The sequence below is a fragment of the Acipenser ruthenus genome, chromosome 8 (genome assembly GCF_902713425.1).
Source record: "Acipenser ruthenus chromosome 8, fAciRut3.2 maternal haplotype, whole genome shotgun sequence".
Lineage (NCBI taxonomy): Eukaryota > Metazoa > Chordata > Actinopteri > Acipenseriformes > Acipenseridae > Acipenser > Acipenser ruthenus.
In genome coordinates, this window is record NC_081196.1 from 6,105,207 (window position 1) to 6,127,321 (window position 22,115).

Here is a 22,115-nt window from a genome sequence, read left to right on the forward strand (position 1 = left end):
TAATGAAGTCCTTCTTTCCTATTGCAGTATTTTTTAAAAATCTGTTGCTGTTATGGTGGTTGTGTTTTATTTTTTTTAATATATTTTGATACCTGTCTGTAACAATATCTCTTACTTCATGGAGTCTGGCAAGTTGAACAGGACTGCCCTCAACATGTTGCAGCATGCAGAGACCTGCCCTTCAGTATTAGTCACTGGCCTGGCTTCCTTTTTTGTTTTCTTAAAGGACAAATACTGCCTTCGAAAGCATACAACTAACTGCATGTTAACCCAACCACAGCGTGCTTCATGTAGATCTTAATCCATGTTCCCTTCAGAGTATTTTAAAAGCACAAGGCACTAATAGACCACTGCAATTTTTAATTTTTTTTTTTTTTTTGGGGGGGGGGGGGGGGGGTCCTAAAGCAAATAGCTGCACGAATCGAGTACATTTCAGCATGGAGGAGAAAAGATTTTGAGCGCCTTTTAAATGACTGCTGCTGAAGGAAGGTTCCCCTGTTGGGGCCCACGACAGGCAGAGCTCTTTTCGCCTGTGTATCCCAGACAGGCTTGAGTCCGTGCCAGGCCTCTTTATTCTGCGGTCAGGCTTTTAATCTGTTCCAGACCTTTTCAGTCAAAGAACTCCAGTGTGAGCAAAGAGGTGGGGGGAGGAAAATAGGAAGAAAGAAAGAAAAGCGGACAGAATACGCATGTGGGCCCGTCAAAATCTTTAGATCTGAAGAGATGGCAAACGGGGAAACAAGCTGTGGGTTAGCTAGTGAAGAGTTTGTAAAAAGAGGACGCACACAACATGAATGCACACACATTGTGTTCTGGATTTCAACAAGAGACACACTGCCAGTAAGGTTTAACCACACAGACACACACAGACACACACAGACACACACAGACACACACACCCCAACCCCCACAGAGGGCATTATTCAGAGTAGAAGCTAGTGATAGTACCGGCATAGTACCAGCTTAAAACAGTGACCTTCTGATAAATCTAACCAGTATCCTAATGCTAAAAACAAACTTGTGTGTGGTAAATGAATCAGGATCGGTGGAGACAGGGCCTCTGTTATAAACAGTCAGAGCTGACATAGATATGGGAGCTGGCATCTTAACACTTAGTGGCGTCACTCCTCAGAAACACTTTGTCCAGAATTTTTAGCAGTACCCATCCAGAACCTGATGAGTCAGGTCTGACGTCGTTTTCATTGGTCCAGGACAGCAAAGGGCATTTAGATGTGAATTTGTAAATAGGTTTGTTTTATGGATACATAGCAAATGGAATTATTAACCTTGCTCGTACTGAGGTGATCACTGAGCAGTAAGTGCAGCTGATGGACAAATAGTTTATTCAAGATGAAGACTTTTGATATATTTCTAGGCATTGTTAAAGAGATGCATTTTAGGTGGCCAGTAGTTCAGTGAAGCATTGGTATGGTTTCTTACTTTAACTGGAGAAAGTGCTGGTCAGTCTTATTTCCCAAGCTTCATTACGATGCTGAAACTTGCTGGCCAGCCTTGCTTTGGAAATGAGCGTTTCAGGATGGAAGCTGGTAATCCATTCATGTTTAAGGTTCTGGTTTTCTGTTTTACTATATTTTAGTCGGCCAAATGCCTGTTTTCTTCAAGCACCCTCCTCAGAGTGGTTGTAAGTCAGTTCCCATTCCAGCTGATTTATTACCCTGAAATGACAAAGACGTTGTTTGTCCATCAGCTTAAGAAAGTCTTCCCTCTCTTCCTGCTAAATTATTGATAATTAAAAAAAAAAAAAAAAGATACTGTCCCGGCAAAGAGAATAGCAAGGCCTTGTTTGGCTAGAAAGCCTCTTGTCCCAGTTTCTACAGAACAAAGGCAATCCGGAAACTTCTAGCTCCTAATGTATGGGGCCTGCGTGATATTTACTGTTGCGTGATATTTACTGAACAAGATGTACAGATAGGGTTTCGTGTTGCTCTTTTTGTTTTATTTCACAGAGCTATGAAAAAGATAAATGGTGCACAGTGTTATCCTTTGCCAAACCCTTATCTTACCAGCCTCTCACCTGCAGTGGGGCGAGGTTCCCCCCACTCCCCTCAGGTGGTCTCGGATGACCTGCCTACATTAAGAGGAACCGCACTTTCCCACTCTCTGCCTGTTGAGTTCAAAAAGGTGATTTACTGGCAGGATACATATGGTTTGTTTACACAGTCGTGCATGCTGGTTTGTGTTGATTTAGGGGAATAGGAATAAGGCCTGTTTGGTACCAGCATGGTGGCCATCACAAGGTTGACTGAGCAGCTACAGTGAGGAGGGTATTTGCAGGGCTTGTTGCACATTGTGTTTTGATACCCATGTGGGCCTACTCCCCTTATTTTAAAACCTGTTTCATGTCATTCAAAATCTAGAATTGTTCCAGTGTCAGCTTTTAGAACCTATTCTAATACAGATCCCAAATAGCCCCACCCTACCTTACTATAACTAATAGGGTGTCAAGAGGAGGTAGCTGTAACGATTACAGTACAGTACTGCACAGTGCTTGAGTGGAGCGCCCTCTCCCTGTCCTGCTTAAAAAGAGAGCCTTCACAGTAAGGACAGCACTGACAGGCTTTACCTTTCAGCCTCAGCAGGCTGCATTATTTCAATCAACTTTTGTCCCTGGGAACTGCTTATGGTACCCTGATTTGTGGGAGTGGCTATACCACAATGCCCAGGCTCTGTACGAGATTAAAAAAATAAGCAGGCCCGGCAACTGAACACAAAACAAACTGGGACGTGGGGGCGGGGACACGGCCGGCGTGGGAGGTATGGGAGCCAGGAGGTAGGGTGGGGACAGTCATTGAGTCTCACAGTGCCTCGGGCCACATCTCATTCAACAATGGAGATAGTGTAAACAAACAGAGCGGAGGCAGTGATTGAATGCTGGTGATAAGCGGCAGAAAACAGTGAATGAAAGGCAGCAACAGAGAGGGCAGGACAGCCGAGGCCATTTTTTTTTCTCCCATTGGTTGCCCCTAGCGCAACAGTAAACAACACTTCTTCTTATGGGGTTAATTACTCTAAGCGCTTTGTCCAAGGTGGGGCTTTTGTGATGTAGATTTCAGACAGTAGTTACAATGTTAAGCAGGGCGCATAAGTGTAGGTACAGTGTAGTTTGCTGTGGTGTATAGTATCATATGGTATTTAACAGAAGATGCTATCTGGCTAGTTAAAAGAACCCTGTTGCCAATTAGGGTTGGCCTTAAAATGATCCATTTATGCAAATTTGGGTATTTCAATTGTATTTAAATTTGAATAGGGATTGTAAAAAAATTCTGCAGTCATTTTCTTGAAGTGATGTAAATAAAATAATCACCACATCTATATAAATCACATGCGTTTCTTTTTTAATAAAAATAAATAAAAAACACACACACACAAGAAAGACTTGCATTGATAACTTTTTTTCCCAGCTGTTTTTTCAGTTTTGTTCTTGCAGCAGTTTTTGCTTGGATAACCCTGCCATGGATAATATGTCTTCCATATGTAGGAGCTGATGTGTCGGTTCTGGAGCTTTTGGTCATTGTGAATTTGATCTGCTAATGGCTGTCTCAGCCCGTTGTCGTACGTGTGAATGTTGGCGCCCACTACTGCCAACTGAATGAGTTTATTGGCTGATAGCACACACTTTAAAAGACCATGTGGTGGCTTTTAATTGACCATTTGGAGAGAATGGGTCCAATCAAGATAGTAAAATAAATATTATTAAAACCAATTTTTTATCTACAAAGACTCCAAATTATTTGGTATCCTGTTTTGGTCATATTATTCATAAGGGCTGTTGTCAATGAAGAAGTTGGACCTAATTCATTAGTTCCGGGATATCAAATAAATAAATGTGAAGAAAAAAAGTACCCTGCAGCTATTCAAAATCCTTTTCTGTGCAAACCACTGCAAACGACTTTCAAGAGGGAACCAAATGTGCCAGGTACACAAACGGTGGCAGCAGACCAGGTGCAAAACTTTCATACGTTTGTCTCAATGTAATTTGTTTTCTTTTAAAAGCTTTCACTCCTACCCAGCCGTGAACCTTACTAGAGTTTGTTGACAAGCTTGACATGAAAACAGAATGGCTGTGTAGCCAGGGTCACCCATGAGAGAGAGAGAGAGAGAGAGAGAGAGAGAGAGAGAGAGAGAGAGAGAGAGAGAGAGAGAGAGAGAGAGAGAGAGAGAGAGAGAGAGAGAGAGAGAGAGAGAGAGAATAGGGTTTACACACCTTCGAATTGGATCAGATCACATTAATTTGATAAGCGGAAGTTAAGACCTTTCACACACGCTGCAGCTGTTGAATTGTATTTACAGAACAGAATGCACTGTGTGCAGTTTGTATGCATCGGAAATCTGCCCCAACATGCCATCACACACCCATGCATGCACGCTATCGCATACTCCCACGCCAGCCGTGATGATTCCTGTTTGTCTGCCAGCCCTCCCTGTGGGATAGGTTACTGGAACCAGGGAGTTTTAATTGACCTCCTCCCCGCTGGAGGGCTAATTAAGGCTCAGATTCACCAATCTTTAACCTCCTTCCAGCTATGCAAAAAGCACTTGGTGAACTCAGAGGACCCTATTGGTGTTAACAGCTTACAAAAATAAGAGGGAACTAAAGCGTGGTGGCTTTTGAGAAGTGGATTTTTTCTGCGGAGGAATTTGCTTAGGTTTTTGACACCTTCCTTTTCTTACAGTAAACCCTCCTTCACTAGCATAGTGAATGGCCATCTATGTCCTACGAAGGTGTTCATTAAAGACCATGCAGATCCTTGGCCCAGCAGTTACGTGGCTGTGTTTAGATTTAGGAGGGGAACAAGATTTATCTCGAGTAGAACTTCCAGTGTAACCAGTTAGGTCTCTGATTTCATATTGTTGGAACTAAAATGTGTATTGCGGTATTAAGCAAAGGACTGTGCTTGCGTGTGATGAAGTTTAGTTTGCGACACTGGTTAGCAGCAATCTAGACCACCTTAGCAAAAATAACATTAAGTGATCCAAAGTGATTTACTTTTTGTTAGCACTGAAACTAAAATCTGACAATCGGGCCCCTAAATAATTTAAGACATTATATTATTCCTTAAATATTTGTTTTCAGTAATCTACGTATTCCTGACTAAATGGGGTGCTTTTTGTGTGATTTGTTTCCTACCGATACAGCACTGTTTTCTGATACAATCAATACAAAGTCAAGTTTAATGAGGGCAGTATTAGTTCCCCTGGTCGCTCACAGCAGCCACTTGCATTTGTGTTTCAGCCTTGAACTCTCAGCGGATCAGCCAGAGTGCCCCCACGAAGCAGGCGCCGCCCCTGCCACCCCAGAGTCCTCAAAGCGGGGTGATGGGCAGCAACAGCCAGATGCGCCTCCAGCAGCTGCAGATGGAGAAGGAGAGGCTGAGACTGAAGCACCAAGAACTGCTTCGGCAGGTGAGGCCGCAGGTTAGAATCGAACTTTCTTTTCCTTTTCTTATCTGTGTGTGTCTCATGTAAGTGTGTCTAGTTTGTTGCCTGCTTACAGTTTAAACCTGCTGTTTCCCCACACTGTTTTCAAAATAGCTTTCAGGTATTTTGTAAGGCTGTTGCTTTATGAAAGAAGGCTTCTAAGTAAGGTTCTGTAAAGGACTGTATTTCAGCCCCCGTTACAGGCTCTGCTCCTGCCAGGAGTAGTGGGATTGTGCCTGTTTGTTTATAGCTTGTTTTAAGCAGGTTTCAAATGGTACAAAGATTCCGTTCTTGCTGCTTAAGCTATTGGGCAATTTAAACAGCACAGAGTGCATAGTATATGAAGGAAGAAAACCTAAATCAAGGAAGGAAAAAAATACTTGCAAACTGAACAGTTTTGTGGGGTGATGCTGTTGCCTCTGTTTTTGTATCAAAACAAGGTTTTGCTGTACAGGGATGGTCACTGAAAAGCTGCTCTGCCGATGTAAATTTGACTGGCTTTCTTTTCATATATGTAACCAACAGAAGCTTAGAATTCCAGATTGGAACATTGTGTCCATTAGCTGAAATTTCAGCCAATGAGCTTTCTTTTCCTTTTTTTTTTTTTTTTTTTAAACCACCAGGCTGTTCTAGTTCAGTTTTACATTCTTGTATAAAAACATCATTTTCTGTATTTGGACAAAGTTGGCAAAAGCCTGAGGACTTTAGTTTAAAAGCATAGCTGCCTCTTTGTTAATGCCAAGAAACTTGGAAGCAGCAACAGATACACTGACTTCCTTAACCCCATGTATTCTCACTTCAGCTCCTTCTTATCGATCTTTTAAATCAAAGGCAAGCACAAGGACCGCCATGTTATGCTACATCAGAAATTTGGTTTTATGCAGTCACCAAATCGTTGTGAAAACTGCCATGTTCCTAAGGCCTGCTGTGAAAGCCTCTGTCTCTAAACATCTGGATGCGTTACAGGAATTGGCTTTGCGTAACCAGATCCCAACAAGCATGGAGCAGGATGGCGGCTCCCAGAACCCTGTCTCCTCCCCCGGGATGTCCCAAGACGTCCGGACAATGACGACCAACAGCTCAGACCCATTCCTTAACAGGTGAGTTACAAGCCAGTCCAACAAACACAGCCCCACACTTCACACGGAACAGCTTGCTTTGCCACTTCACCTTGTTACATCAGTTTATTAAAAAAAAACACTTAATACATGTTGGTGGGGTTCAGCATTTTACTGTGGGGCCCGCAGTGCTCCTGGTCTGTATCCAGTCAGTTGTTGTTTTACTTCATTCAGTCTCCAGGCAGGGTAAGAGGCATTGTTTTTGCTGCTGCGGCTCTTTAGTGTTTTGTTTTTTGTTTTTACTGTTAAAGGGGTTGACGTCACCAGCTGTACACAGCTGTACACAGCTGTAAATGGTTGCTGTTGCAGACAGTGTTTTTTTTTTCTTAAGTGGAATAGGCCATGTAAGATTGCTGTTTAACCTTTTCAGGGATGTACAGCTAGGGACAAAAGTTTTGCATCGCGTAGAATTTTAGGATTGAGACATTAATTAAAAAGAATGAAAACCTACATGAACATAATTTAGATATTTTATTTAACATTGTGTAATCCAAATAAACTACAACACGATATCGCCAAAGTCTACCGGAAGCCACAGTAGTAAGTAGTACAGTATTTTATGTTAGATTTCACATTTTTAAAATGTGTTTTTCTTTTGGTATATGGAAAACTACAAACCAGTATGTATTTCATTGTGTTAACATGACATTATTCAACAGGTTTCATTCGACTTTATGAACTTGGTTAATTCTATAGGGTGATGCAAAACTTTTGGCAATCGCTGTACTTATTTGTAAGCGATTAGATTAGACAGCTGTGTTTCAGAAACTAAAGATGTTCAACATTACTAAAAAGAAATGTCATATTTTCAAAATAGATATCAAGATTCATTTTAGTTGTCTTTATATGAAACCGACACAGACTCTTTACAGTGGCACAGCAGGTGAGTTACCATTCTGTTCACACGCAGCAAAGTGGTTCAGGAAAGAGGAACAGAACAAGTTTTAAATCTTGGACATTTCTTGGAACAACAGTGTCAGAGTAGAGTACTTCTGTGAGCCCTTGACCTCATTACATCAGACATTTACTGGAAAGAAGCAAAGCAAGCCCAGGGAACCAACTAAACCCTGGGCTTGTAATACTGCTCATCAGTAATCCTGACAGGGCTGTGTTGATGACTCATTGCAGTCAGTTCTTTATCAGCAGAGCTGCCAAACAGCGCCCTCTTGTGTAAGGAAGCCTTCAGTGCTGTCATGTTAATGATTTAAACAGTTTTCTTTAAGTGGGGTTTGAACAACAAAAACAATAAAGTTGAAACCAACACTTCTGGATTTCTTGTTGTGCTGTTGCCTGTAGAACTCCACTGGAATCATGTCATTTAGAAAGGAAGTTAAATAATAAAACTTGTGTGACTGAGCCCCCACCCCCATTTAAAAAAAAAAAAAGGTCTGCTGGTCCAAAGTTTACACAGTTCAGGAAAGCCAGTCAGTACAGTGCAAACAGAGCACTAAATAGCACCCAGAGCACTAAAGGTCTAAATGCTTGCAAACAACATGACCCTTTGCCTAAAAAAATGTTACTGTAGTGCCAGGAGAGAATTGGGTTCATGGGGTCATGGGTTCATGGGGTGATGGGGGGGGGGGGGGGGGGGGGGCAAAGGAACCTGGGTTTCCAGTCCACTAGCGGATCTGGGTAAGCAGGACTGCATAGCAAGCGGACCATGAGAACATGTGGCTTGCACAGCACACACTGAAGTCTGCAGGCTCCTGCATGCACAATGGCCTTATTCATACTGCGCAATGCCGGATTCTGCCTACATATCTTAGTTTCTGCTAATTAGTACAGGCTTGCAGTATTGCTCCCTACCTGCCCCCCCCCCTTAAGTTTGGAATCCTGGGAAAAAGTCCTTGATTTGAACAACATCATTGAAGACATGCATTTTAATCCAATCAGTGTTTGTTTTTGTGTTTTTGGAAAACTACCAAGCGGTATGTAATTCAGTATTCTATAGGGTGGTGCAAAACCTTTGGCCACAGCTGTAAATCTTGCTAAAGACGTTTCCTTTCCTCTTGGGGATTCATTTGGTTAAAACTAATGTTCCACTTTTGTTTTCCTTTCAGCGGGACTTACCACTCCAGGGATGAAAGCACAGACAGTGGACTGAGCATGAGCAGCTACAGTGTGCCCAGGACGCCTGACGACTTCCTTAACAGTGTGGATGAAATGGACACAGGTAACCTTTTTTTCCCCAAATACCAACAAACCAACCATGTTATCCTGATAGGATATATTAAAAGGGATTACCATAGCCCATAACTTTAAACACTCAATCGTAAGAAACCAGATTATTTAAAGTACTAAAAGTTACGTGTTAAAACCTTCGACCAGCGATTAGTCCTTCATTTTACATACTATATGCTTTTCTTTGGAAACGTTAGACGACAGGCTCTATGTTGGTTCAGTTGAATGTTTTGAAATTGCTTAGTGTTACATTAGCTTTAGGAGTACTCGGTATAAAAACGGCCACTGATTTCTCTCAGTACTGCAGTTCTATGAAAGCATGGTGTGTAGATATTGAAGTGCTGCAAGAAATGACTTCCTCGTCATGGGAAGAAAGCAGGTAATTAGTCAACCTGCCCTGGAAGTAATTGTATGCTGCTTGAGAACGTAATGCTGTTTTAATTGTGATTGTAACCCTGCTTTCTTCCCTTCCCCCTCTCAGGCGACTCCCTTGGTCCGAGCGCCATGGCCACGCAGCCTAGCCGCTTCCCAGACTACCTTGACGCCATCCCGGGCACCAACGTGGACCTGGGCACCCTGGAGGGCGACAGCATGGCAGTGGAGACCGAGGAGCTGATGCCCAGCCTGCAGGAGGCGCTCAGCTCCGACATCCTGAACGACATGGAGTCTGTGCTGGCAGCCACCAAGATCGACAAAGAGAGCTTCCTCACGTGGTTATAGAGGAAGGCAAGCATCCTCCCCTTTCCCACATACCCCACTGCATGTGCGGGTCTCCTCACAAAAACTGCTGCCTAACAAAATCTGTGGAGGAGATGAAGATGATTACTGTTCCTTTTTTATGTTTTTTGTATCACATTTCAGTCTTTCAGGACTTGTTTCCTTTTCTGTGAAAGATGTTTCCTTTATTGATATATAAAAAGAAAAGGGTAAACAAGACATATGTGGAGGCAATTCTGCTTTTCTTCTTTGTCCTCAAAGGCTGGCCTATGAATTGACACTTTAAGGGCCCCCCAAATCTTTAAGCCTCTGTTTTTTTATGTTTTGGACACTTACTGGTTCAAGTATTGAGCCCCGATGAGCAGAACTGGGCCAGTGTGGGTATTACTTAGTATGTATGTGTTTTGCAGACCTTTGCAAAAGTAACCAACAATCTTCTGTGTTCTCTGCCTCACATTTGGCCAAAATCATCAATACCAGAATTGATATACATTGGGACGTCCTACTACTCCAGTTTCAGCATTTAAAAACATATTTTGTTTATTCCTTTTCTTTATTTTGTGTGTGCCTGAGAAACCAAAAATGACGTATCTGAACAAGCGAAATGGAACTCTTCTCAGTACTGATTTGGGAGTCCAGAGACGACGCCCAGTTTTGATGATCTCACTGCCGCGATGGGAGGGGCTTAGTGTTCAGATCCTGCTGCTTGGCTGGGCCAGCATGTTTCTTTTTCTTAGATGTGTCCTCATCAAATCAAGTGCCTTCAATTGTATTGTTTTTTTTTTTTTTGGGGGGGGGGGGGGGGACAAACATATAATGCATCATAAATCAGTATATTAGAGTAAGAAATATTAATATGATGCACCATGAATGTTCTTTCACATTCTACAGTATAATCAAAATTATATTTCTGCCAAGATCTGTTTTAAACATTTTAAGATAGTGGTTTTATGAGAAATATATAGTAATGGGTATTTGGTGATCTTAAAAAAAAAAAAAAAAAAAGTGAAAAAAACCCTTGCTTCTTTATTTTACATAGTCTTATTTAAGTCAGATGTGTCCTTGTGTTTTATCTGGTTTCCTTTTTTTAGTATGATTCGTGTACATTCATGCCTTGCATACATTGTTAGTTGAAACATATATACTAGATGAAACCTTCTTCGTAACCTTTTTTAGTTGCTATTTTAATGGATGGTTTTTTAAAAGAAAGACTTTTCAGCACATTACTGTGGGGCTGAGTTATTAGGATGTTGTAAGAGTTGGGTTTGCTACCCCTTCAGAATCTGTCCTAGTTCTGTGTAGAAATGAAGAGGCTCTATCGCCAGGATGTAATGTTATATACATCTCAAGTATAAAACAGAACGAAACACCCTGCTTGGAACACCTGCTTTCTGATAGCTGATATGAATCTCACAAAATACAGCAGCAGTGCTGGAAATATTTTGTAAAAATGTTTATTAAAACGACACGCCTGTCAACTATTTTTCCATTAAAAAAAAAAAAAAGATGTATTCCGACAGCCGTATCTTAGAAAGTGAAGAGAAGGAAAATGGGTCGTGGTCTGGCTGTTATGACCTTGCGGTGATACTCTACAGAAACATTTCTATCCATCCTTGCGAACTCTTGCCATGTAATGTGCTGAAGCTCGCTCATTGAAGACTGTAATGCAAGTGTATGTTGGTTGGAGGATTGGGTCGCCGAGTGTGCAAGTGTATAGCAGCAGTTAGCTGGGGGCTGATGGTTATATTGAGAATATGCACGTATGGATTTTAGCAGGTAGAGATGTTTGATATGAAAATATATGCAGGATTTGTTTTGGTTTTTTTTTTTTTTTTAATCACGGCTTCCAAAGAGTATTTTTTTTCTTTTTTATGAGCAACAACAACAAAGTACAGTAATTGTATAATCAGCCTTGTTTTTTGTTTAGTTTTGTATAAGCTAATGGGTGGTTTAGGTATTCTGTTCAGTGCCGCCAGGTCCTGGTGTGTATTTTTAGAAGTATGTACGGATGGAACAAGGTGAGAAGCCTTGTTTATTTAATGTTAAGGAGTTGTATTCTTTTTATTTTTGGCCCTGTGAGCGAAGTTTTTTTTTTTTTCAGGAAGTGGAGTACAAAAGGCCATTCAGATGAACAAAATGTATTTTATCTGCTGTTTACATGTTAAGAGAAGAACAACGAAAACACTTCAGTGGACTTAAAACGCCACCTGTTTTTAAAAAGAACAAAAAAAAAACACTTCCTATTGTTCACACTACACATGATGACTGTCGTTTACATTTAAATAGAACTCTAAAATAATTCACTACATTCTCTGTAGCAACAAAAATATAGGCCTCTTGTAATTATATTATTGTGATATACTTTTTTCTTTTCATAAAACTGTGACCCCCTCCCCCATTCCCAGTCCTCTCCTCTCCTCCCCACCTTACAATAAAGCAATCATTGGAGGGGTGTTGATTGTGGCAATTAATAAGACAAAGTTCTCCAGTGTTACCATGGAAATCAGGAGCCTATGGCTATTTTTAATTTTTTTTAAAACATTTAAGAGCATAGTATCTGTAAAATGGTGGAGGTTTAAAATAACAATATAACAAGCAGTCAGAGCTGAAGCAATGCAACAAAGAAAAGCAAAGTATCTTCCGAACAAGTGGTTGTACAGCACTGTCTTTGCACGTGTCTATGGAGCTATTGCTAAACGGTATTTTTTTGTTGTCACTTAAGCATGGTTTTATGCAAGCTAGTGTGTGCTTGCCAGCATGTGTAATAGTTGTTGACCTGTCTCTGTGTCTAGAGGTAGTACTAATCACGTTTTAAAGGTTTTGTATTAGAGAATTCCTAAATGCACACACATTGAATTTGTATTCAATAATGGATGTTTTGATTCTTTTTCTTTTTCTTAGATGTATGAGCATGCCAGTATGTTAGAAGCATACATTCTGTTACATTATATCTCTTTATATAAGACTTTTAAAATTGGCCTCTGTTCATATGGAATAAAATATATACTTTGTGGTAAAACTGCCTGTTTTTATTTTAGCTTGTTTGCCATATATATATATATATATATATATATATATATATATATATATATATATATATATATATATATATATATATATATATATAATGAGAATGAATGACTCACCACTGGTTTCAAATACCCTACCTCTCACTAATCTTGAACTATCTTACCTAGATCTGAGAAACCAGCTTTGTGGGGTTGATTTGGTCAACCTATACCCCACCAGGACAAGACAAAGTATATACAGTATATATACATTCTAATGCTAGGGATAAACCTTATTTCTTTAAAATAATGCCATGGGACCACACAGTAAACAGAACATAGATAAGCCCACTCTCTCTTCTCCCACATTCCCCTAAAAACCCATTTATGCCAGTGTAAAACTCCTGAGACGGTGACTAAGGGATTACCTTTATTTCCTTTGTCAGGGTCTTCAGTTGCTGTTTTGATTGCACTGTTATGACAATCAGGATTACTTTACTGCTCCTTCAAGGCTCGGTATCGCCTGGTTCCAAAGAATGAAAGACCTGGGCTCTCACTGGCTTTAATCCATACCTGGTAACCCTGAAACCAGAGAAGGATATGAAGCTCAGCACCGATTCATTGTCCAAAGGTGGTTACCTCATATGGGCTTCTCTGTTTACTTTGCATGGACACACAAGTCAGTTTGCCCATTTTGAACTCGAGTGCTTATGATGTATATTAGAAAATAAGTAGTAAGAAGACAAGGCAACGAGTGCTACTTCCCCCGCTGGCTGAATGATGAATTGACTGGATAGAGAAGTTTAAATAAGTATAGTACTACAACTATATAGTATTACAGCTATGGGCCAACATTTTTGCATCACCCTATAAAATTGACTGATTTTGCTTCATAAAGTCGAATGAAACCTGCTGAATAATGTTAATTTAACATATCGAATTAAATACCAGTTTGTAGTTTTCCATATATGAAAAACTGACAAAAATTGAAACATGAAATACTTTACTACTATTCTGGCTTCCGGTAGACTTTTATGATATAATTTTGTAGTTTCTTTGATTACACAATTAAATAAAAGATCTAAATTATCTTCATCTAGTTTAAAAAAAAATAAATGATATCTCAATCCTAAAATTCTAGGTGATGCAAAACTTTTGGCCACAGCTGTACAGCATAAATCATGTATGAGAGAGCAATTTGTGAAAATTCTTGTACATCTTATCCAGTGCATAGAAAATGGGGTACAATTCTAAAATTAAAAAACACCAACTTTGTATATTTAATAGAGTTCTACTAAGTTAATAAATCGTGCGTCCAAATGTCTCTTATTAAAAGAGAGTGTGAGCTTCGCAGTCCTCTCAATTAAACTAAGGAGTGGCTATAAGCCATGAAAGTGTCATCTGTAAGCTTTGTGTCTAATGGTGTTAACAGTTTAGTTAACTGGACACTATCCATATCCAAGCTCCATCGTATGAAGGCCACCTGCTATGAAACATACGGAGTATATAGACAACCATACTTAAATGTACAGAGGTGGAACTGTAATTATTCCTGGAGCTTTCTTGAGTGCGAATGTTGTTTTAATTTGTTTGGAGTTTCCACACTATAATTCCTTGTTTTAAGATTTCCATTACACGAGAGTAGATGTTAAAACTTCATGCTGATTTGAACTCGGCTCTCGCCAAGATAAGCACCAACTAAGACGTAGCTTTACAGTAAACTAATGTGATCCATATGCGTCTCCATCCATTTACGTTTCCTTCCATGTGATGATGTAGATATCCTTCTGTCTGGTGTTAATGGCTGAAGTGTAATGCTGGCTCCAGGGATCAGCTTATTTTGCCTCCCTGGCGCATCAGCACACACAACGGCTGCGATGCTGGCTCCGGGGATCAACCAAAGTGCGGCCTCCCCAGCGCATCAGCATGACAACCGTCTGGATTGAGCTAAGTAGGGTACATCTCTGGGGTTTTCAAGTGGGCACCTTCCATCCTCAGTGTTTCGTCGACTAGCCCACGACACCTCAAGAGGGCTCGACGGTGATTCTGGCGTCCCAGCATCACCCCCCTCCGTCCCCCACTCAACTCAGCCCAGCTTACTTACCTGTCCCCAGCCAGAATCTTTCCGTCTCAACCACAGCCAGTTGCTGCTCCTCTCTGCTGCTTCAGATAAGTTCTTCACTGTGCGACGCAACTCTTGGCCACTGAATCCGACGTCTCTGAGAAACCGGGTTGTAGAGTGTGCCACAAATCCTCGACAACCCACTTCCACTGGGTAAACGCGAACTCTCCATCCTCGCTGTTCCGCTTCAGTGGCTAGTTGAGCATACCGCAGTCTCTTCCTCTCATACGCCTCATCTACAGCATCCTCCCATGGCACTGTTAACTCTACCAGGTGAACAAGGCGTGCTGATCCAGACCACAAGACAATATCTGGTCGAAGGTTAGTGGTGGCAATCTCAGGTGGAAAAATAAGCCGTTGACCAACATCTGCCAGCATATTCCAGTCTCTAGCAGCTTCCAGTTGTCCTGCGCGAGGATTGGTTTTAACACCTTTTCTTGGTGGTTGCTCTCCTGGGCGGAGGAATGTTGTCTTTTGTGTGTAATGTTTTGATGGAACAGGTGGCAACTTATTGGTCATGTTACGCTTGTCTTCCAATGCTAAGGCCAAACATCGCAGCACCTGGTCATGGCGCCAAGTAAACCGTCCTTGGCTAAGAGCCACCTTACATCCTGTCAAAATGTGCCTTAATGTTGCAGGTGATGAACACAAAGGACATGAGGGATCCTCTCCTACCCAGAGGTTTAGGTTCTGTGGTGATGGGAGAACATCATATGTTGACCTGATGAGGAAACTGATCCTGCTCTGTTCCATTGACCATAGGTCTTGCCAGCCAATCTTGCGTTGTTCCACACTCTCCCATCTCATCCATTCTCCCTGTTTGGCCTGGGAAATGGCCTTTATACACCTCATCCTCTCCTCCTGCTTTTGCACCTCGTTGACTACCAGCTTCCTTCTTTGAGCTGGGGCCGCCTTGTGCCATGTAGGAGGAGTTGAACTGAAACCAAGACCCCCTCTTCCATGCTGAACTTGCCCCATGATATCACCAATTCGAAGGGCAGCCTTTGCATCTTCCACAGCTTTCTTTGCCGCCCACTTTCTTCCAGTTTTCAACACAGGTGCTGCCTCCCTTACGCATTTATCGCGTGACTCTACTAATGTCATTTCCAATCTGACCTTGGCGCACTTAAACTCCTCGGTTAGAGCAGAGACTGGTAGCTGCAGTATTCCTTTACCATAAAGTCCCACTCTGCTGAGGCAGCGTGGAACTCCCAACCATTTCCTGATGTATGAACTGATTAAAGCTTCCAGCTTCTCTACTGTTGTCAAAGAAACCTCGTACACAGTCAGTGGCCACAGCAACCTCGGCAGTAGACCAAACTGAAAGCACCAGAGTTTTAGTTTACCTGGTAGAGCGCAGCTGTCTATGCTCTTCAACCCTTCCACTGCTTGTTGTCTAACTTCTCCCACACGAACTGTGTCCTTTAGATCCCCGTCGTACCATCTCCCAAGACTCTTCACTGGCTTCTCAGACACTGTTGGTATTGCCTCACCATTAATGAAGAATGTTTTATCTACTACTTTGCCTTTAATTATAGAGATGCTCCTTGATTTAGTGGGCTTGAATTGCATTCGTGCCCATTCAATGTTATTGGTTAATTTGCCCAATAATCGATTAGTGCAGGCTACTGTTGTAGTCATGGTTGTCATGTCATCCATGTATGCTCGAATTGGTGGTAGTCGCATTCCAGAAGCCAAGCGCTCTCCTCCTACTACCCATTTTGATGCCCTAATGATTACTTCCATTGCCATGGTAAAAGCCAGTGGAGAAATGGTGCATCCTGCCATTATTCCAACGTCTAGGCATTGCCATGTAGTGCTGAATTCTGAAGTTGAAAAACTGAATTGCAAATCTCCAAAATAGGCTTTCACTAAATTTGTTATTGTCATCGGTACACTGAAAAAATCAAATGCTGCCCAAAGTAGTTCATGTGGCACTGAACCATATGCATTAGCCAAATCCAGGAATGTCACATGGAGCTCCTTCCTCTCCTTTTTAGCTGATTGAATTTGTTGCCAGATCACATTGATGTGTTCTAAGCAACCTGGGAAACCTGGAATGCCCGCTTTTTGTATTGAAGTGTCAATGAAGCAGTTCTTTAATAGGTAAGCTGACAATCTCTGAGCAATAATGCTGAAGAAAATCTTGCCTTCTACGTTTAATAGGGAAATGGGACGAAACTGACTGATGCTTGTAGAATCTTTTTCTTTAGGTATAAAGATTCCACCTGCTCGGCGCCATGCTCTTGGTACAACCTGTTTTTCCCATGCCACTTTCATCAATTTCCACAGAATTCGTAGAACTCCTGAAGCACTCTTGTACACTCTGTACGGAACTCCATTAGGCCCTGGAGATGATGAAGCCCTTGCTTTTTTCACAGCTTGCTCTATTTCTTTCCACTTAGGTGCACAGTCCTCCATTTGGTATTCTGGTGGATTGATAGGTGGGATGTCTGACGGAATTGACATAGGCTCCTGCCTTTTTGAATCTGTATGTGTTTCCTCCAAATATCTCTCCAGCTCAACCTTAGATGCTTTTAGTGTGCCATTCTTCTCACTGATGAATAACTTCTTTACAAATTTGAATGGGTCTTTATAAAAGTTAGCTCTCGCACGCTCCTTCTTTTTGTAGCGTTTCCGTAGGCGCTCAGCTCTGCGCAATGTTGCAAGCTTATCTTTTATGACCCTTTGTAAGAGATTGAGTCCCTCCTTCTGACTTTGTTCTGCTCTTCTCCATTGGTTCCTCAGCTGTCTCCTTTCTCTAACTAAGCGTTCAATCTCCTGCTGCCGTCTAGACTTTCCAGGAATAGTTTGTACTTTTTCCTTCCTTTTTTCAACTCCAAACCTCTCACTTCCATATGCGTAGATGATGTCCCCAAATTTATCCAGCTTCTTTTCAACTGTTCCACTTAATCTTTCCAATGCAACGCAGAGATCTGTGTTTACTGTGTCCCATGCAGTTTTCTCACAAGCTCTTGGCCATTTAACTCCAGGCTTGTGCCCGTTGAGGTTCTTTTCTCTCTTATGCTGGTTTGTCTGACCGGGTTCACAAGGATCATTAGGTTCATCACTAACTGTGTCCATGCAAGTCCTCCTCACATCTATGACAGGGGTGCTGATATCCTGCGATCTGTGGTTTGCTTCCTGTCGCTGGATTTCATTCGACTGACTTGACTGACTTCGTAAGAAGTACTGATCAATGCGAGGCCCTTGTCCCTTCTCCCTCAAGCATTTCATTCTCCCTTGATGAATCTTCAAACCCCTGACCGTTGTCGCCTTGCTCCAGCCGCAGACACAAACCTGGAGTTCCATGTCTTTGTTAACTGCAGATCTTGAACTAGTCTTTTGTGAAGTACTCTCCATACTCATATCCGTTTCTGTTCCAAAGTCGTTAACCGTGTTGTCCAACGTTGAGTCATCTTCCGCCCCCGCTCTCGCAGACTCTAGGGGTATTTTTCTCTTTAATTTCTTAGAAGCCTTGGGCGGGTGTCTCCAGCATCCTGTAAACACAGAGCTGGATACTGCCGACAAGGGTAGCTAACCCTTACCAGCCCCAATGGGGTCTCTTTCCTCCTGTCAGCTGTCTCTCCAGGCTGTCACAAGGTCTTTCCCTTGTTGCCAGCTGCACTATTCACAGCAGTCACTGGACGTATCCAGATCTTCATGATTTCCATTACACGAGAGTAGATGTTAAAACTTCATGCTGATTTGAACTCGGCTCTCGCCAAGATAAGCACCAACTAAGACGTAGCTTTACAGTAAACTAATGTGATCCATATGCGTCTCCATCCATTTACGTTTCCTTCCATGTGATGATGTAGATATCCTTCTGTCTGGTGTTAATGGCTGAAGTGTAATGCTGGCTCCAGGGATCAGCTTATTTTGCCTCCCTGGCGCATCAGCACACACAACGGCTGCGATGCTGGCTCCGGGGATCAACCAAAGTGCGGCCTCCCCAGCGCATCAGCATGACAACCGTCTGGATTGAGCTAAGTAGGGTACATCTCTGGGGTTTTCAAGTGGGCACCTTCCATCCTCAGTGTTTCGTCGACTAGCCCACGACACCTCAAGAGGGCTCGACGGTGATTCTGGCGTCCCAGCATCACCCCCCTCCGTCCCCCACTCAACTCAGCCCAGCTTACTTACCTGTCCCCAGCCAGAATCTTTCCGTCTCAACCACAGCCAGTTGCTGCTCCTCTCTGCTGCTTCAGATAAGTTCTTCACTGTGCGACGCAACTCTTGGCCACTGAATCCGACGTCTCTGAGAAACCGGGTTGTAGAGTGTGCCACAAATCCTCGACAACCCACTTCCACTGGGTAAACGCGAACTCTCCATCCTCGCTGTTCCGCTTCAGTGGCTAGTTGAGCATACCGCAGTCTCTTCCTCTCATACGCCTCATCTACAGCATCCTCCCATGGCACTGTTAACTCTACCAGGTGAACAAGGCGTGCTGATCCAGACCACAAGACAATATCTGGTCGAAGGTTAGTTCGAAGAACCCTGTAGTTTCTCTGTCTTACAGCAGGTGGCAGTCAATTCCACCAGTGCAGAGATGGAATTATTATTATTATTTTATCCAAGGCGACTAGGGTGTGTGAACTATGCATCAGCTGCAGAATCACTTACAACAACGTATCACCTGAAAGACGGGGCACAAGGAGGTTAAGTGACTTGCTTAAGGTCACACAGTGAGTGAGATGGGATTTGAACCGGGGACCTCCTGGTTACAAGCCCTTTTCTTTAACCACTGGACCACATAATAAACTACTTTTAATTAGTTTTGATTTATGCTTAAGGCGATATGAGCCAGTAAAGGGAGTATATTGCAATGTAACGTTCTTACACACAAACTCCCTTCTTGACAGGTTCTAACATATCCATTTTTTATGGACGGTTGCTTCATTAAGGGGTTTGCCTTTCTCGCCTCCCCGAACCAGTTTTGTTTTATTGTCTTTGTTTCCTGCATCGCCACTCTCCTGAGAAGTGTCTGGCACCCTGAGGGATTTAGCTAGTTTTTTCTCAAGCAATCTGCTTTTGCTTGACAGCAGCCACACCTTCCTGGAAACCTTCTGGTTCTGCCTTTCTTTACAGACACTGTCCATTTTCTTCTCCAATATATGTTTCGTTTGAACCCATATGTATAAAATGATTATCGTTCATGTTTTGAGTTCATTGTCTATATCAATGTTGATGGGTGATACAGTTGTACCTATAACTAGAGGATCACCTAACCAGTTGTAAAGGATCGTGGTCTTTGCAATTATCTTGGTATCCCATCCAGACATCTCTCAAAAGACGTACTGTACAAAGGATTGTAATGATCAAATATTCTCATAGCGGCGCCCAAAAATATATCCACTTTCCAGGAAGCAAATGCACTCAGCGTTTTCTTAACCTCTGGTCTCTGGTGGGGATGTGCAAACAGAATATTTTTCTCTTACTGTTCCCTCTAATATGTTTAGATGCCAGGTATTAATCTGTTGAAGTAATTGATAGGAAAATAATGAATAATGTATATCAATGAATTGCTTACTGTATCTAACTATGAAGGTGTGGTTTAAAAAATATGTATATGTATATTCCTTGAAGTTTGTGAATAAGACCCTGTTTCAGTCAGGACTCCTGCCTGGATGTGGTGCTCTGTCTGCCTTTCAGGGCACTGGTGCTGTATTTACATTATGATTGACATCTCTGAGTTCGACTGACAACCCCCTTGCAAAGCTGAAATTCAGGTTGGGGTCGGGGAGGAGAAGTTAAACTCAGCAGCACGGCAGAGACTGCAAAGAGAGGTTTAATTGTGCACGCGCACGCACGCACGCACACAAACACACACCCAAAGTATCTGAGGGTGACCATCTCTTACCATGCATTACCCTTATGCATGGTATATTTGTCATGTTTTTTATTTATTTATTTATTTATTTAATATGCTTTACCATGGCTCTCTGTGCTTTATTATGCATACCTATGCATTATCATGTTTTCACTGTGCTCTGTTACACTTTGCTATGGAGAATCAATGCTTAACAGAATAATATGGATACTGGTGAGGTGTCGTTTTTTTTTTGTTTTTTTTTTTACCAGTGTATTGTATGTGTATGTGTAATTATGCGTATTGTAAAATTAAAAACACAATCAGCCCTCCATAATTCGCCACCCATACAGAATAAGAAGTCAGCTCATTCTTGTGTATTTTGTATTTCAAGTCTACCCCACTAGGTGGTGTCAGACACCAGAATACTTTCAGGCGCCTGCGTTTCTGTTTCTACTTGCTGTGGCTTTGCGGTTAGAAAGCTTGATTGAAACAAAGATTCTACTAGATTGCTGCTGCATTGTACAGTTAACAGAAACGATTTCGGTGGAAAGTCTATTTCTTGTGGTCCCCCGCTGCTGAAGAAATCCCCTGTAAAGGTGACATAGTGGAGTCGTTTGTGCATGTCGGTGTCATGGCAATTTATGCGACCTATCACATTTTCGTAGTACGCATGCCCAAACTTGTTTCCCCCTTGCACTGCGCATGCCTAGATTTATTTCCCCCTGCAAACTGCGGACGCTCATCAATCACGAATGTCCAAGGCTTGAGATATGAAATACGTGTTTTGAAAACTTACATTTTATTTCACATGTAACTAATGTTTTATACTGAATACAGACAGGTGCTGTTAACGAACATTAAAGTGTACTACAGAGGGAGTTACATTTTGTAAAAGAAAAAAGAAAAAATGCACCTTTACGGTATAAGTTCACATTGTAGCGTAGCATCCTCAGGTACGCATTTGTAAAATAGTTTTGCAAAGGTAGCATACATATTATTATTATTATTATTATTATTGACCGATAAATTGTCCGAATATACACACACATTTTCCTTGGGATCATTTTAAAATGTATTAGATACAATGGATGTGAAATGGTATTTATTTATTTATTTATTTATTTATTCAATTTATTTATACAGCATCTTATGTCACAGACCCCAATGTGCTTTACAGAAAACATTTAAAAAAAATTTAAAAAATAACCATAATACACACAGCATAACAAAACATAAAAATCTATAATAACATGACTATAATAATAAAAATACTTTTAAATAAGTGAATACATTTCCAATTATTAAAATAATAATAATAATCAAACAGTAATAATGGATATCAATAATAGAAAGACTATAATTAAAAGGCTTGTGTATATAAACAGGTCTTCAGGTGTGATAGTTTGACATCATAGAAGCACCCATCAAATTTTGTAACCTTCAATAGAGAATTGCCAATGTATGAAACCTTGACAGCTGGTCTGCACCCATCAAATTTTTCTACCTTCAATAAAGAACATGATCAAAGTCTGATATATTTGAGCCATCAATCAATTACTAACTCTAGAACAATTACAAAATACAGTATTACATTTTCACACCAAGCAGGTTTGGGTATATTGGAACTATATTGATTTATATGTATTATTATTATTATTTGTAGTAGTACTATTATGAATACATATATTTGTCTAGTGTGAGTTCCAATACTATT

At 41.4% G+C, this 22,115-nt stretch overlaps 1 protein-coding gene across 4 annotated transcripts in view; it reads left to right on the top strand.

The window, feature by feature from the left end:
• Positions 1–12,474, top strand: part of yap1 (Yes1 associated transcriptional regulator) — a 37,288-nt gene extending 24,814 nt beyond the window's left edge. For 2 of the 4 annotated variants that reach the window (XM_059028281.1, XM_034008825.3), the window contains 4 exons: positions 5,255–5,424; positions 6,406–6,539; positions 8,618–8,730; positions 9,220–12,474. In XM_059028281.1, coding sequence (XP_058884264.1) covers positions 5,255–5,424; positions 6,406–6,539; positions 8,618–8,730; positions 9,220–9,458 — 656 coding nt within the window. In that variant the 3' untranslated portion in view covers positions 9,459–12,474. Of the gene's footprint in view, positions 1–5,254; positions 5,437–6,405; positions 6,540–8,617; positions 8,731–9,219 lie in introns of all 4 variants that reach the window. The other 2 variants (XM_059028280.1, XM_034922318.2) reach the window with 1 other exon arrangement.
• The last annotated feature ends 9,641 nt before the right edge of the window (positions 12,475–22,115 follow it).